Genomic DNA, 15,557 nt, shown 5'->3' on the forward strand with positions numbered 1-15,557 from the left:
TTATGTCATCTTGTATTTGTTTTCGTAAGTTGTCCTTTTTGTCAGTTTGTACTCTTGGGCCTCTCGCTACTCCCTTGAGGTTCCCGTTCTTGGTTTTTTTATAGAAGTTTAGCCTTTAAAAAAAGTTAAAAATATTAAGCTGTTATTATAAAATAGAATAAATATTATTTTCTTATAAGTTACTTTTTTCCTCTTGTTTATTTAGATTTGGATATCTAACTAGAATACAAGATTCACTGACTTGTAAGTTACAGCTATAGGCTTATGTTGATTCTTGGTATAATTTGGAAATGAAAATCAATCTACAAAAACATTCGCCAATAGCCAGTCGCTCGCTGTTTAAGGTTTACATAGGTTACCAAAATTCGAAGAATCTAGAACCTATTTCAAAATAAAAAATAGAATGAGGTCATGCATCTATAATAATAAAAAAATATAACTAAAACCAACAAGAGAAAACCTTGCTACAAACGTTCATGTCGATTCTACCCAAGCCAACCAACATCCACATTCCACAATTAATAATATTATCCTCAACTCCCACAACACAAATTCATTAATATTTCCAAACATTCCATCACTTGACATCACCCACAATCTTAAAAAAAGGAAAAAAAATGGGTTCACAATCAACAAGTTGGATTTCATCTCCGGTGGGAGAAACTGTAATTGTTGTGATGAATGGAAATAGGGAGAAAGGAAGCATGGATGCGTTAGAATGGGCCATTAAGTATATCGTTGGCCCGAAATATACAATCGTCGTACTTGGAGTGTTGCCCGAGGAGATCGGAAGGAAACCCAATCCTTCTTGCTTGCCTTTTCACCTTGGATTTGGGAGCTCCGGCATGTGTAAGCTATTATATTCTATTTTTATACCTTCATTTTGCAAATAAAGAAAAAGAAAAAACAGTTGTGTGGAAATTAAATGAGGATCAATAAGAGGGGTGGATACAAATCCATCACCCATCACATCTAATGATACAGTGACACTTCACCCTAAGGCTGAGGGGTGTGGGGGGCTTTAATGAGGGCTTTAATGGGGGCTCCAACCAATAATATTATGACGTGTTGCAGAGAGAGAAACTGGATAAGGGGGTGTTGGAGCCCCCGTTGGAGTCTCTGGCCCTGGTGTGGAGGGGCTCCAGCAGGGGCTCCAGCGAATTTTTTTTTTTATTTTTTTATAAATATATTCAAACAACGTATTATTAAAAAAACTCATAAATTATTAAAAAAACACACATTAATAAAAAAACACATTAATATCTAAAAATAAAATAAAAATTAAAGTACTAAAAAAACATTCTTCTTATTCTTCGGCTTGGTCTTCTTCGATCAACCTCTTTCGGATACGTTCCTTTTGCTTTTCCATTAGCATTTGATCGACCGGATTTAGGTTACTGAAGTCTCTAGTAAGAAAGTCCAAATCTCTTATTCGACTTTTTTTCTTTTTGTCATAAGAGACCACCTCCATGGTTTTGTTGAATTTATTGAGGGATTCAACAAGATTGACGATGTTTACGGCTTCCCCCTCAGCCGGTTTTTTCCCCTTGGCGTCCCTTCCCAATGGCCACCTCCTCGGCGGTGAAGACGTTTCCTCCTCCGCAATGTTTAGGTCGAATCCAACGCGGCAGTTTTAGTCCGTTTGAAGTGCTATACGCTCCAGACGAACTAGTTTTAGTCCGTTTCGGCCTTACTTCCGCATCAAAGTCCGGCGCCACCAGCTCAACCCACTTGGAACACCTTTTCAACCTCTCCCACAACTTTAAATCGTCCCACGTCTTCACCATCCCATATCTCCGCAAACACTCCTGCTTCCACTCTTCGACCGTGAAATTGTAAACCGCCAAATCATCACTGCCACTTGGCCTCATACGACCGCTGTTCCTGTTGAAAAGATTAGTAAACAAGCTGACAAATTTTCTGATTTCGGACCACCAACCCGAAATCATATCGGCGTTCCGCTCTGTACTCCCAACGAGCATGTAGAACGTCTCCCTAACCTTTGTCCAAAAAATCTTGCTCTTTTGGTAGTCGGCTGCAAAATGACTAAATAAATTAGATTTCCATTTAACTTTTTTATTTAACTTTTTTATTAAAAATCATTTTTAAAAACGTTAAAACAATTACCGCAACGCCGATCCTCAGAAATGACTATCCAAGCCCGACACAAGGCTTCCTTCTCATCCGATGACCACGGAGTGGCTTTCCGTTTCGTCCTCGGAGTCGAAGCCGGTCCCGACCCGTCCGTTGCAACTTGTTTTTTCCGGTGGACGCGTCTTTTTGGTCCCGTAGCTTCACCGTGTGATTCTTGTGTCTCCGGAACAACAAAGTTAGGAGACGGTTGTGTGTTGGATGGTTGAAAGCCGGATGATTCTTGCGGCTCCGAATAAAACATCGGTTGGTGCGGTGACGACCATAAATCATCGTCAAGATAATCTGAATCAAGGTTTGGGAACCAATTTCCAGCCATTTTTTTAAAAAAAAAGTTGAGAAGATGAATTGATTTTGGGTGAAGGTTTGAAGTTTTGGTATAAAAATGGGTGAAATGGGGTATAATTATATAGGAAAAATATTATTTTTTTTGGTTTGTTCGGCTCCCAACGGTCAAAAAACCATCAAAAGTTGTGCAGCCCTTTCTCTTCTCCCGCTAACCGGCTCACGCCTGCATTGTTTTTCGCGTTAGCGCCCCGTTAGCGCCCCCGCTAGCGCCCTGGTGGTGTGGTGTTAGCGCCTGGGGGCGCGAGCGGAGGGGTTCTAGCGCCCCTGTTGAAGCCCCACACCCCTCAGTCTAACCAAATCCATCATTAGTGATGGAATTTAGTGGGGTGGTGGTGTGGTGTGATGAGTTTTTTTGTTTTTTTTTGTTCTTTATTTTTTTTAGCAACTTAAAAAATAAAAACAATATTTTACTAGAACATATTACAACTTAAAAATTATAATTAAAAAATAAAAGTTACAATAAACAATCTACTCCCCGTTTGAATTCGGAAATTCCAAACCTAAAGAACCTATAACTTCAACTAGATCCCATCTCAACTGATGGTGAATATTCTCATCCCGCAAGTCTAATTGCACATCCTCAAGAACAGGAACTTGAGTATGAGGATTCGGTACCCAATCTGGAGAAATTGCACGTCCATCTTCTTTTATTAACATATTTTGTAATATGATGCATGCATATACGTAGCTAGAGATGGTGGGTTTTTTCATTGCACGAACCGGTCGACTAAGTATGCACTATCTACCATTTAAGACACCGAAAGCTCTCTCGACATCTTTTCTTGCCGATTCTTGCAACTTCTTGAACGTCTTTTCATTGTCCTCGACAGGAAACGATAAGGCTTTCACAAAAACAGGCCATTGCGGGTAGATACCATCGACAAGATAGTAGTCACGTCTGTAATATCTCCGGTTGACAAAATACGGACAGAAAAGTTCGGTACCATCTGTTACGCTCTGAAACAACGGTGATGTGTACAGAACAGTGATGTCGTTGTTTGAGCCAGGAACACCAAAATAAGAATGTCAAATCCATAAATCATTTGACGCAACCGCTTCAAGTGAGATGGTCGGTCGTTTGATATCACCCCTAACATTCGCCCCTCGAAACTCACGTGGACAATTCCTCCATTCGACATGTGTACAATCGATGCTACCGAGCATCCTTGGAAAATGCCATCTAGCCTCATGCGCAGCGTAAAGACGTGTAATGTCGTGTCTTGTTTGTTTTCGTAGAAACTCTTTGCCATACAATTTAATAATCTCGTTACAAAAGAGTTGCAGACATTCACGTGAAGTTCTCTGAGACATGTGTAAGTATTCATTGAATTGGTCGGGTGGATTACCTGTCGCTAATTGACGACTAGCGGATGTGCATTTTTGAAGCGCCGTAAAACTTCGTTTGCCCCTCGCGTCGTAAGATTCTTGAAACCATTCTTCGTTTGCTTCGACGTCGGCTACAATCTTTAAAAATAAAGATTTCGGCAAACGAAACTGTTCCCTAAACGTCTCGTCATTGTATTTCGGTTCCTCCACAAAATAGTCGTTCGTTAGCACTTCGTGGGCATGTATACGATCACGATCTACCATTTTTTTCTTTGGACAGCTCGGGCCTTCAAGTTCGTTATATAACAACAGGAACCATTCGGCAATGTCATCGTACGTAGACGAAGAGCTATCGATGTCTAACAGAACCAAGTTGCTCGGAAATTCCATATTTTTTTTGTTTTGAATGAAGAAGAAGATTGAGAGTGTTTTGAGTTGGATTGAAATGGTTGTTTATTTATATTGTTTAATTTTATTTTTTTATTAAATCCCCCCCCCCCCCCAACGGTCAAAAATCCCCCCAACTGTACAATTTCTTGGTTCCATACACGTGATGGCCATCACACAAAAACCTCCACCACGCGTGATGGGGGGCACCGACGGCGGTGTTGGTGATGGTATCACGCGTGATGGGAGTCCATCACGGACCGCCCCCACCGCTCTAATGCATCCTCAAACTATAAATCAGATATAAAGCTTGAGTTTTCAAATGGCGTCGAAATGACACCATCAGAACTCCAAAGGGAGATAGACAGGAAGAAGAGAGAGTACCAAAAGTTTCTGGAGCCCTACTACCACCAATGTAAGAAGAGAGAGGTTTGTGTCTTTTCCTTTTTAACTACTTTCGACTTTTAAATAGAGGTATTAACATGGGCCGGTCTCTTGAGTAATGTATCAAAACATGAGGGGGTTAAAATGAGGCGGTTTAGAAGGGTCATGCTATCTTGGTTAAAAAAACGTTAGGCGAGGCGAGCCGTTTTGGTCTAAAAAGCGGAAGCGCAAAGAGGTAGGTCTGAAGCGAGAGCTTCACGTATGTGAGGCGCTCAATTTAAAAAATACTAAAAATTTATTATATATGACATATTCTACTTGTTAATCAATCATAAAGATAAAATGTATTTGTAAAACTAAATATGAATACTTAATACGTAGTTTAAACATTATAAAACCATACTTAAAAGTTTCAAAACACTTACATTCTTAGAAAAAAAGACGATTAAAAATAAAAAATGCATTACACAAACATTCGATAATAAAAGAAAGTATAAATATATAGTAAAAAGTAATAATGAAGAAAAATACCTCATGTGTCATAAACATATGTGTAATAATTGGGAGAGTTTGAGCTGATTAAAAAGATGGGAGTAATAACTGAGGAGAAGAGAAACTTGATTCGTCTAGTAGATTGACATTTAGAGAAGATAAACTTTGAATATGAAAATTAAAAAGTGGTTTGAATTGAAGATACAGTACGACTGAGTAATGTTTTACGGATGGGCCCCAATGTTAATATTTTAAGCATATGAAAACAAGCAGTTACATTTTCAATCTAATTTAGACTGCATCACATGAAGCGCCGCCTCAAACGCATCGCGCCTCACCCGCTGATGCGCCACTTCAGGCCACCTCATGTTTTTTTTTCTCGCCTTACGTAAAATAAGGCGTTTTCCAAAACGCTTCGAGCGCCTCACGCCTCATGCGCGCCATTTTAAACCAAGCATGCTATATACACACCAATTTGAGCATTGTATACCATACTGTTTGTCACAACATATAGGCCGAATGGTTTGTACTAGTCATATAATAGGACGGAAAATGGCCATACATGCCATATGATTTCGTCAAGGGTCATATCAGTAAAAAAAAAACATTCAGGCTGTATGATTTTCCTCTCAAACAACCCACATGGACATTTTTCTCCATGTTATATAGGCTATATGGTCATTGTCTCTATGCCATACGGCTCGTATGACAATGGTGTCCGGATGGATAGTTTGTCACTTGATGTTTGTTTAGTATGGGCTGGGTTGGGCGGGTTTACACACGAGAACTTGTGTACAATAAGAAATTTTAAATATCTAATGTGCTAGTTATTATTATTATTATTATTATTATTATTATTATTATTATTATTATTATTATTATTTTAATGATTTTGTTAATTTAGCCCGTTAAATAGAACCCAAAATATAATTCATTTATAGCTGAAGGAAGTTGATTTGTAGTTTGTACACTAGAAAAATTTATACTTGCATCACATATCAAAGTTTCCATCTTTACTTTCAAACAAATATCCAAATGGAAAGCCATCTCCCTCCATGCAGGTAAAGTTAGATATAAGGCTAACCGCAGGGTTAGAATCCAAGAACATAGCTATCGATGAAGCACAAAAGCTCGATCCTCGATGGATTGTGCTAGACGGGTACCTCGATCACACTTCATTTTCTTGATTTCCATCATTATTTTGATTTCATATAGATTAATTGTTGTTGAATATATTCTCAGTTTCTTCAAGAAAGACAAGGAATTCATACACAAACATGTCAACTGTCACGTTGCTTTGTTAAAGACAAAAGGCGTAGCAACACTAATCCCATCAAAGATCACCGGCCCAGAATGTCAAGATTGGCAAATTGTGTGTAGAAAAATCGATGACCATGCTTTGACCGCGGTTGACTTTGTGGAAGAACCAAAGTCCCCTTGTTCATCGAGAGCTTTCAGTTTTGGTGAAATTGAAGAAATAACAAACGGATTCAACAATGTCACTGTTAAGGACGATCAGAGGATAGTATACGATGGCATTTTTGGTGAATCCCGTGTTATGGTCATGTGTTTCCCTGCAGATGATCGAACGGTTTTCCTACTCAGAATTGCATCGCGTGTTCGCCATAGAAATGTAGTGAGTTTAGTTGGTTATTGTTGCGTTGCTGATTCGCTCTACTTGCTTTGTGATTGTCCCCAAGGTTCACTTGAAGCTTGCTTGTTGTGTAAGTCTCTTACATTGGTTACATGCCACCGTTACTCTAAACCAGCCAAGGCGCTCGAGCTTGGATCACTAAAAGCTCCACTCAGCCGGCTTAAACAAGGCTATGCAAGTCTATTAATTATTTATTAATATATTAAACATACATACATTTACAAAATAATGATTATTCTTTATTGATAAAGCTATGTTAAAAAACTACTTAAAATATACCATGTTTTATATATAACTTGTACTTATGTTTATCCATAATCAGGGACGGCTCCAAAAAACAAAAAAAATTTTGGATCAAAGGCGAAAATATTTTTGGGCCTTAAATAAAAGGAACACTTTGTTGGTTTAAAAATTTTAATTTTAAATGAACTTACTTGATTATGATTTGAGTTGTGTAAAAATTTTTTGTATAAAATAAGTTTAAAAATGTCTAAAATAAGAGTATGTTTGAGACTGAGTTTGAAAAATGCTTATTGGCTTATTGGTGTTTTCAAAAAGCCAATAAGTTAAAATGTGTTTGGCAATTATAATTTCTTTTTTTTATTTTAGCCCTTTGAGATGGTTTAAAAACGGTTTTCCAAAAGCCTCAAATCCTAGCTTTTTAATGACTTTTAGAAAAAGCCAATAAACCAATAAACATTTTTCAAACTTAATCCCAAGCATGCCATAAGACTATAACTTACAACCTTTTGGTTAGATATAATACTTGGTTACCACTAAACCAAGCTAATGGTTATGTAATTGTGTTGAAACATTGACTATACATATTTTTTTCATAAAAATACATTAAAAATATTTTTTTTTTAAATCGGGCCTAGCGGGATGTCGGGTCTGTAGCCGTCGACTACCCAGCCATACCTTATGGGCGACCCTGTCCATAATAATAATAAATATAGATAGATAAAATACTTGAATAAGAAACAAGCCGATATCAAACTTGAAAAGCTATCCCACAATCGCTCTTGATTATTAAATGAAAGAAGTGGTTATGGGCTCTGGCTCGACTCATTTACACCCTTAGGTAAACTGTAAATGGGTCATTATAGTACAGGTAACATGTCTAGATGTCTAGATATGTTGAACCCGATCTAAAAAGTTATATATATGTCATATATAATTATTGAAACTATATTATCTTAGTAACATATTGCATATCTAGTTTAGACTTGTATAAACATTATACCCATTCAACGTGTTGCCCCATTTCGTTCTAACCAAGTTCTTTTAATTTTACCTGTTTAACACGATAGAATTAACATATAAACCAAATTGATCTATTTATTTATAAGTTAACCCGTGAACCAGTTACTAAATATATATAGAGGGTAAACTTTGCAGGTGATAAGGCAGCAACAAATCTTTTGTGGGAAAATCGGTGGGCTATCGCTCTAGAGATAGGTGCGGGCATTCAGTACCTTCACGAGGAATTTGTGGATGGCGCGATTGTAAATCTATCCATTTGTTCATCTAATGTTGGACTTGGTGGCAGCTCTTGTGCCATGGTAACCCAACTTATGTTTCAGTAAAATGGAGGGGATGATCGAGTTTTTTTCTTTTTTTTTTGTAAAGAGTCACCTAAATCATTTTTTTTACAAATTTATTTAGGTTTTTAAATGAGTAGTTAGTGTGCTTATATCGCATTTTACAACCCTGAATCGATGAAATTTAAACACACAACCCGACTATACTCGTCTATACATAAAATTGCCTCATCTTTTATTACAATGGGATTGGTATATTAAAACTTATATCTTTAATGGTGTTTTGAAAGCTTTGTATCTATGAAACAACAATAAAGCAGTTGAAGCTTGATGATGATCCTATGAAGTAAGATCGGTTTTAGCAAATATCTTGCAAATTATCATATAATAATGTACCGTTTTGAAGAATAACTAAGGGCATTCGTGTTTTTAGTGAATCAAGAAGCACGGACATTGACATAAATATACATGTTGGAGCGGATATAAAAGATTACGGGATCCTCTTGTTAGAGCTCATATCGGGACAGAGTAGGCGATTGTTTGAAAAAGATGGTCAATGCCTCGTTGACTGGGTAAGGTCCACGTCTCTAAGGTTAGAGGTGGTAATTTTGGCCCATTAACAAATGAATGTGTCGAATCGGGTTATATTACATCGAGAGGGTCAGTAACACAGAAAATAACTTAAAGTTAACGAGCCAAACAGGTAAAAATGGCTGAAACTAAACTTGGTAAATCAGTTTCTTTAAAGTAATATTGTTATTGAAATAATATAATTTGTATAAGGGTTAATAACATGAAAAACTAATAAGTTTTCTTACTTTTCACGAAAAACTTACTAAAGCCAATTTATGGTATATTAAATCTCTCAACTAGTTAGAAATACACGAAAAAAATCACTAAAATAGTTTTTGTATATCAAAGATAATCTTATCTAAGACTAATTATTGATTAAAAAATTTAAGTTTTTGTACATAAAGTATTTCATATCAAACTTAATTGACACATCAGTAAAATACTTGTTTATATGAATTGACCCGTTAGCCAACCCGATCTACTTGTAGTTGAAGCAAACACAAGACCTACCAAACCACTTAAAATCCTAATGCTTATTTATCAAAACTGTTTTCAGGCATTACCACTTCTGGAGAAGAATTTAATAAGCACGTTGTTGGATCCAAGGTTAACCGAGGCAAGTGATCCTCAGGTGGCTCATATGGCTCGAGCCGCATTGGCATGTCTAAAGAACTACTCGAGCCCCTCTCTTAAAATCAGTAAGGTTGGTATGTTTGTAGTTCATGTAATCTTAAATGCAAGCTGATTCCTTTTGTTTATTATGTATATGATTAAAAATCTAAAGATATAAACTTTTTGTAGGTGTTGGCAATTGTACGCGGCGATCAATAATAACGTGGTTAAGTGATGCATGGCTCAAATGTGGTGTTTTGAGCTATTCAGAGAATGCAAAAAGAATAACGATGTTAAGTTGATTTCTCTATCGTTCATAGAGAAATATTGAACGATATCTAAAACTTTATTAAGATGTGTTTAAGCATAACTTCATCTCTATTCATTTATAATTACGTTAATATCCTTCCAAACTTTCATATCATCTTAATATAAACTAGTGGTATTCAACCCTTGGCGACGCGACATAAATTTAGCCGGCATCAATTCGGTTAGTTACAATATTTGTACGATAACGGCACTCGCTATAACAACTGGAAAAACCTATAATAAATAAAGTCTATTATCTAAATGCATCAAAACATGTTTGCGATGTTTGCTTCGTTGTTTTCTTAATTGTTCAACTTTAAAAAAAAACTAATTATTATTTTTTTGTTTTTTGAAATAATGAATTAATGAAAAAATAATAAGACCATATGATTATAAAAGTCTTAAACCCTCACTATTTGGGAACGACCCAACATTAAAAAACACCTTAAAAAATTAATAAGTTGATTTTAGTTAAACGTTTATAATCATAAAAGTCTCATCTATTTATTTTCTCCCTATTAAACAAGCTCACTTAAAAGGATCATATGAACTTGTTGATTAATATTGATACGATAGAATGATTGGTATTGGTTGATTGAGGTCGAATGGGTCTATACGTTTTTTTCTTTTTTTGATATGACACACAGTATATTGGTATGGGTTGGATAGGGCCGGCCCGATTATCATTTAGCTTGACCAGGATATGCCCAAAAGATAAAGATACCACATGTAATTAAAATCATTTTTAGTCGGGAATGTTAGATGGTTTTTTATTTGGAACAACCAATTAAGTAACGTCATGTATTTCGTACGCAGCTCTCATTGGCTAAAGACAGTTGTGAGTTAAATTGGTTTTGTAATTCAAAAGTTGGGTTGGCCATTTTAAATATATATATATATATATCTGCATTTAAACTCTTAAGGTGATTAAGATGGTTTTTAGATATTATATATTTCGAGTCTCGTCACAAGTATTTGTTTTTTATATTTTTAATATCAATACTATATGGTTTTGGTATTTTTAATGATACAAGTACCGCCTGATACTGAACCAATAAAATTTGTATGATATACACTTCGTTTGGTATGGAGAAATAGAGAGTGGAATGGAATGACTCATTGCAAGAGAATGAAGAAAAGTGTGTTTTGTTAGTCAAAGAAATGGAATGACCTATTACCTACGTCATTTCATTCCCTCTAAAACACTCCAATTTCATTTCATCCATGCCCCATGTTTTTTTTTTCATTTCATTCTCTTTTTCACCATACATCACCTCCACCACCCTCCCAACACCATCAAGACCCACCACGACCACCACCCACCACCATCGCCATCCACCGCCGTTGCCATCGAACACCATCACCGTCCACCGTCGTCGTTATCGCCACCACCACCAACCATCGCCATCAGTGCCAATCGCCCATCACCGCCACCCGACCGCCCCTGCACACCGTCATTGTTGCACACCACCGCTTGTCACCTTCACCGTGACCGCCATCACCCACCCCCACCACCAACACGTGCCCCCGCCCACCGTCACCACTACCCACCGCCGCCTGCCACCTCCACCGTGACCGCCATCACTCACCCCCACCACCAACACGCGCCACACCCACTGTCACCGTTGCCCACCACCGCCTTCCCCCTCCACCATGACCGCCATCACCCACCTTCAACCTCCATTATCTCCCGTCACCGCCCACCAATGCGACGACCACCACTGCCACTCACTACCGTTTTAACTTTATTTTTTCTTTTTTTTTCTACCTACCAAATAACGCAAAATAATCATTCATTTCATTCTCATGTGGTAACCAAACGTCTTATTGCGATTCCATTTTACAAAGCAGAAGTCGTTAAGATTTACGAATCATTAATTTGGGAAAAGGACATAAGCGTTACCATGAGAATTACAATACTTAATTGTTTCTATATTAAATCAATCATAAGTGTATTCTAGAAGGGCGATTCATCAAACATGCTCTCTTTAAGAAAAAAATAACAAATAAATAAATAACTTTTTTCATTATTTATACATGTAATTGTCATATTTTGTGACGAATACTGCTTTATGTTTAACTAAGATTATATACTCTTTTTTTAGTGTTACTTTTTCTCTGTTTTAAGGGCCTTGTTTATATATTTTTAACGTCTCGTTGTTTTGTTGTTTTATGATGTCTTCTTATTTTTTTCCAGTTGATCTAGTTATGTTACTTCATTGAGACATTATGTTACTTTATTGTTTAACTAGTTTTTATCCCCCGTATTACGGGGGCTGTTTAAATTATTCGTTTTTAATATTTATATACTTTTTGGAGTTTAATTATTTATTATAAAGAAATTTATAATATACTTAGAGTTTGATGATAAAAAGGTTTTACAAATAACTACGATGTTATAACCCGGTTTAAAAGTTATCTGGGTTGGGTGAGATCCAAGACCTACTTATTTTTTTTACTAAAAAATTGTTTCTTCTTTTTTAAAAAAATCATATAATAATTTTATCTTTTTCTAATATTTATTTATTTTTGAATTTATATTTTTTTATTGTATGAAAGTTACAAATATACTTATGGTTTGATGATAAATTATTTCACAAATAAATGAGATGTTATAACCGGCTTAAAAGCTATATGATTTTGATGAGACTCAAGACCCGTTTATTTTATATAAAATTGGTTTTTAATTATAAATCATATTTATGAAAGTTAATAATATACTTATGGTTTGATGAGACCCAAGACCCGTTTATTTTTTTGACTATAAAATTGGTTTTTTAATTTAAATAATATATATATCTTTTTCAAAATAAATAAGATATTAATTTTTAGTATATCCTATTTTATAGGATTTTTACATCAATAATTTGGTGAGAATAATTTTTAGTTTAATGAGATTTTATAACCCGTTTAAGGAATATCTGGGTTTGGTAAAACCCATACACATGAATTCGGGTCAAATGCATGAGAAGCCTCCATTTAAAAATCAAGCAAATCTGGTGACTCCTAAAAAAGGGGAGCGACCACATCACGACACATAAGATTTTTATGTTTTCGTTTATATATATTATAGATGTCTTTGATGCTTTGAAATTACACTACTTATATCTAATTATGCTATGGTCTTATTTATTAAGATGTCACCATGTAAATTTTCAACTTACTTCGCAGATGAAAATTTCAATTTTTATGTTCACTAGCTAGCCCCTATATAGATATCCGTTTTGCAATAAATATTTCTTGAAAATTATATTTAAAGTGTAATAATTGAAAGACGATTTGTTTTAGAAAATATAGATATGGGATGGATAGAAAGAACGAAAGATGCCATATACACATGGTGTCATACAAGTAATTCTTTGTTCTTTTCTTATAATTTGCTTTTGTTTTCTTCTTCGATTTCTTTCATTTTATTTTTTTTGTGTGGCTCTAGAGTTTTTATTAGTACTATACGGCTAACTTCATGATTTTGGACACGTATGTTATTTTCAAAATAATATATATATATATCTAGACAACTATTAGCCGAAATGTGTATAATGATTGAAGTTACTTGTGCCTACCATGATAAACTTGATGGCAAGTATGATTAGTTTCTTTGAATATGTTATACATGTATGTATATATGTTTTTTTGCATGCACGTTTTGTGTTATATGTATGTGTATATTGGTCTTATCTCTATGTATACTTAAGCAAAATGGGCCGAGTTGCTACTGAGGTTTATTATTATTACTAGTTTTAGAGCCCATGTCACACACATAACGATTCAAATTATAAAATTATAAATAAGCAAATAATTACGAATTAACGTATATGAAAAAATGTATTACATCTATGCTTGTATATATACTACGTGTAGATAACTTGATTTAATTTATACCTCAAAATGATTTTTGTAAAATAAACTTAATAAAAAAATACACGTGCAAAAATATACCCGAGAACGCTCTTTCTATTAAAAATATCATTCCTAGTGGCATATACGTATAATTGAAAGAATTTTGGTTATGAAACAATTTAGGAAATAAAACTTCGTATACGATAGTAGTTCTAACCACTCATTATAAATACAGAATGAGCGTTACCTATATTAATATATTTATCAATTTACCATCCATCAAATGAAATGAAAACATTAAATTGTAACGAGGGATGTTTTTCAATAACTTGTTTTACTAAGCTAAACCATGAAAAATATTTTGATAAGTTTCAGGGGGTTTATCAACTTTGTCATAATGACAACATAAAAATAACATGTTAACTAGGGTGAACGTGATTCGGTTCGGTTCAGTTTTTGGGTGAAACCGAAACCGAAGCTATCGGTTATTTTAGAATACCAACCGATCGGTTTCGGTTATCCGGTTATTCGGTTTTCGGTTATTTTTTATTTTGGTTGCGGTTGATTTCGGTTTTATTTATTGTGAGTAGACATTAAAAAAGAATTCAAAAAAATAGAGTATCTCGTATATATTGAATTCAAAATACAAAAATAGGCACGTGTTACGTGGAACCAAACAAATACAAAGTTGTTTGAGTAGTAGAGTTTAAAATTCAATAAAGTTCTTAATAAATAAAACACTAAAAGTTTGGCCCGAATCTTAGTTCATTATTTTATTCATCTTCAAAGTTTAGACCCAATTTTCAGCATCTTCATCATCGTCAATGGTAGATTCTTTTGCCGTTTTTTTCCGGTCATAACATCTTAAAAGAAATACATGTAGAATACATAGGTTAGAATAATCTGTTCGGTTCGGGTTTTTTAAAATGGATAACCGAACATAAACCCAAAAATCGGTTTTTCGAAACACTAAAAAATTAGCCGTCACTTAATGCTTCGGTTCGGTTTTTTCGGTTATTCAGTTCTGGTTCGGTTAATTCGATTTTCTGTTCACCCCTAAATTGTTAACTCATTCAACTTTGTGAATATTTTGCTTAATTTGAGCATAGTTTTGCATGACACGCTTCCCATATAACGTTCTGATCACGATTGAAGGAAAAGTTAATGTTGCCACAAATATTTCAAATTTGATAAAAGTTAGAAGCATTGATAACCCTGGGTTGACATGTCGAAAATGTTTGCAATATTTTCTTAAATCTTAATATTCGAAGGAAAATGGTCAATTTACTAAAACCCGAACCTTTTAATTATTTTCAAAAATGCCCTTGAAAATAATTTTGAAACCTGAATCATGTTTAAAATTCTAACTTTCATCCGTTTGATATTTTCAAGTCAACACTTTGAACCTGTAACAAATTTGACGATAAGTTTATTTGCATTCCCAAACTTTTAAAAATGCTCAAATTTATCATTTTTGACCCGTAGCAAATTCTAACCTAAATGTAGTCTACTTGTACCAAATAATCTATTTACCAACTTTTTGACACATAAAAATCAAATTTAAGTTCCATAAAAAACTTGAAACAATCCTTGATAAAAAGAACTATAACATTCAATATGATAAACTTTTTTATGTCATAAAGTGATTGATATATATTATCATTACATTTTAACATATATATATAGTTTACTAAATTAACCGAAAAAATAAATAGATAGATTTAAAGCATATATTTATAATTTATAAATTTATATGAAAGATTACAATAATAATAATTATAATAGATAAATGAATTGATTTAAAAAATGATCGAATTTTAAGCATATATATAAAATTTAATGATTATTTAATTACTTTGTCAAATGAAATCATATTCGAGTTTTGTTTTTCTTTACAACCTTTAGACGATATACATAGTACAATATGTTAATGATAACAT

At 34.5% G+C, this 15,557-nt stretch overlaps 1 protein-coding gene across 1 annotated transcript; it reads left to right on the forward strand.

Annotated features, from left to right (window-relative positions):
• The first annotated feature begins 559 nt into the window (after positions 1-559).
• Positions 560-9,696, forward strand: LOC143635198 (leucine-rich repeat receptor-like serine/threonine-protein kinase At2g14510). Its single transcript, XM_077103085.1, has 8 exons — positions 560-849; positions 4,514-4,641; positions 6,150-6,247; positions 6,331-6,812; positions 8,141-8,304; positions 8,574-8,629; positions 8,726-8,855; positions 9,413-9,696. The coding sequence occupies exons 1-8, from the start codon at positions 618-620 to the stop codon at positions 9,599-9,601; spliced, it is 1,479 nt and encodes a 492-aa protein (XP_076959200.1). The 5' UTR covers positions 560-617; the 3' UTR covers positions 9,602-9,696.
• Positions 9,697-15,557: the final 5,861 nt, after the last annotated feature.

The sequence above is a fragment of the Bidens hawaiensis genome, unplaced genomic scaffold (genome assembly GCF_021521415.1).
Source record: "Bidens hawaiensis isolate Kalapana, Puna unplaced genomic scaffold, B.hawaiensis_p1.1 tig00000536_1, whole genome shotgun sequence".
Classification (NCBI taxonomy): Eukaryota; Viridiplantae; Streptophyta; class Magnoliopsida; order Asterales; family Asteraceae; genus Bidens; species Bidens hawaiensis.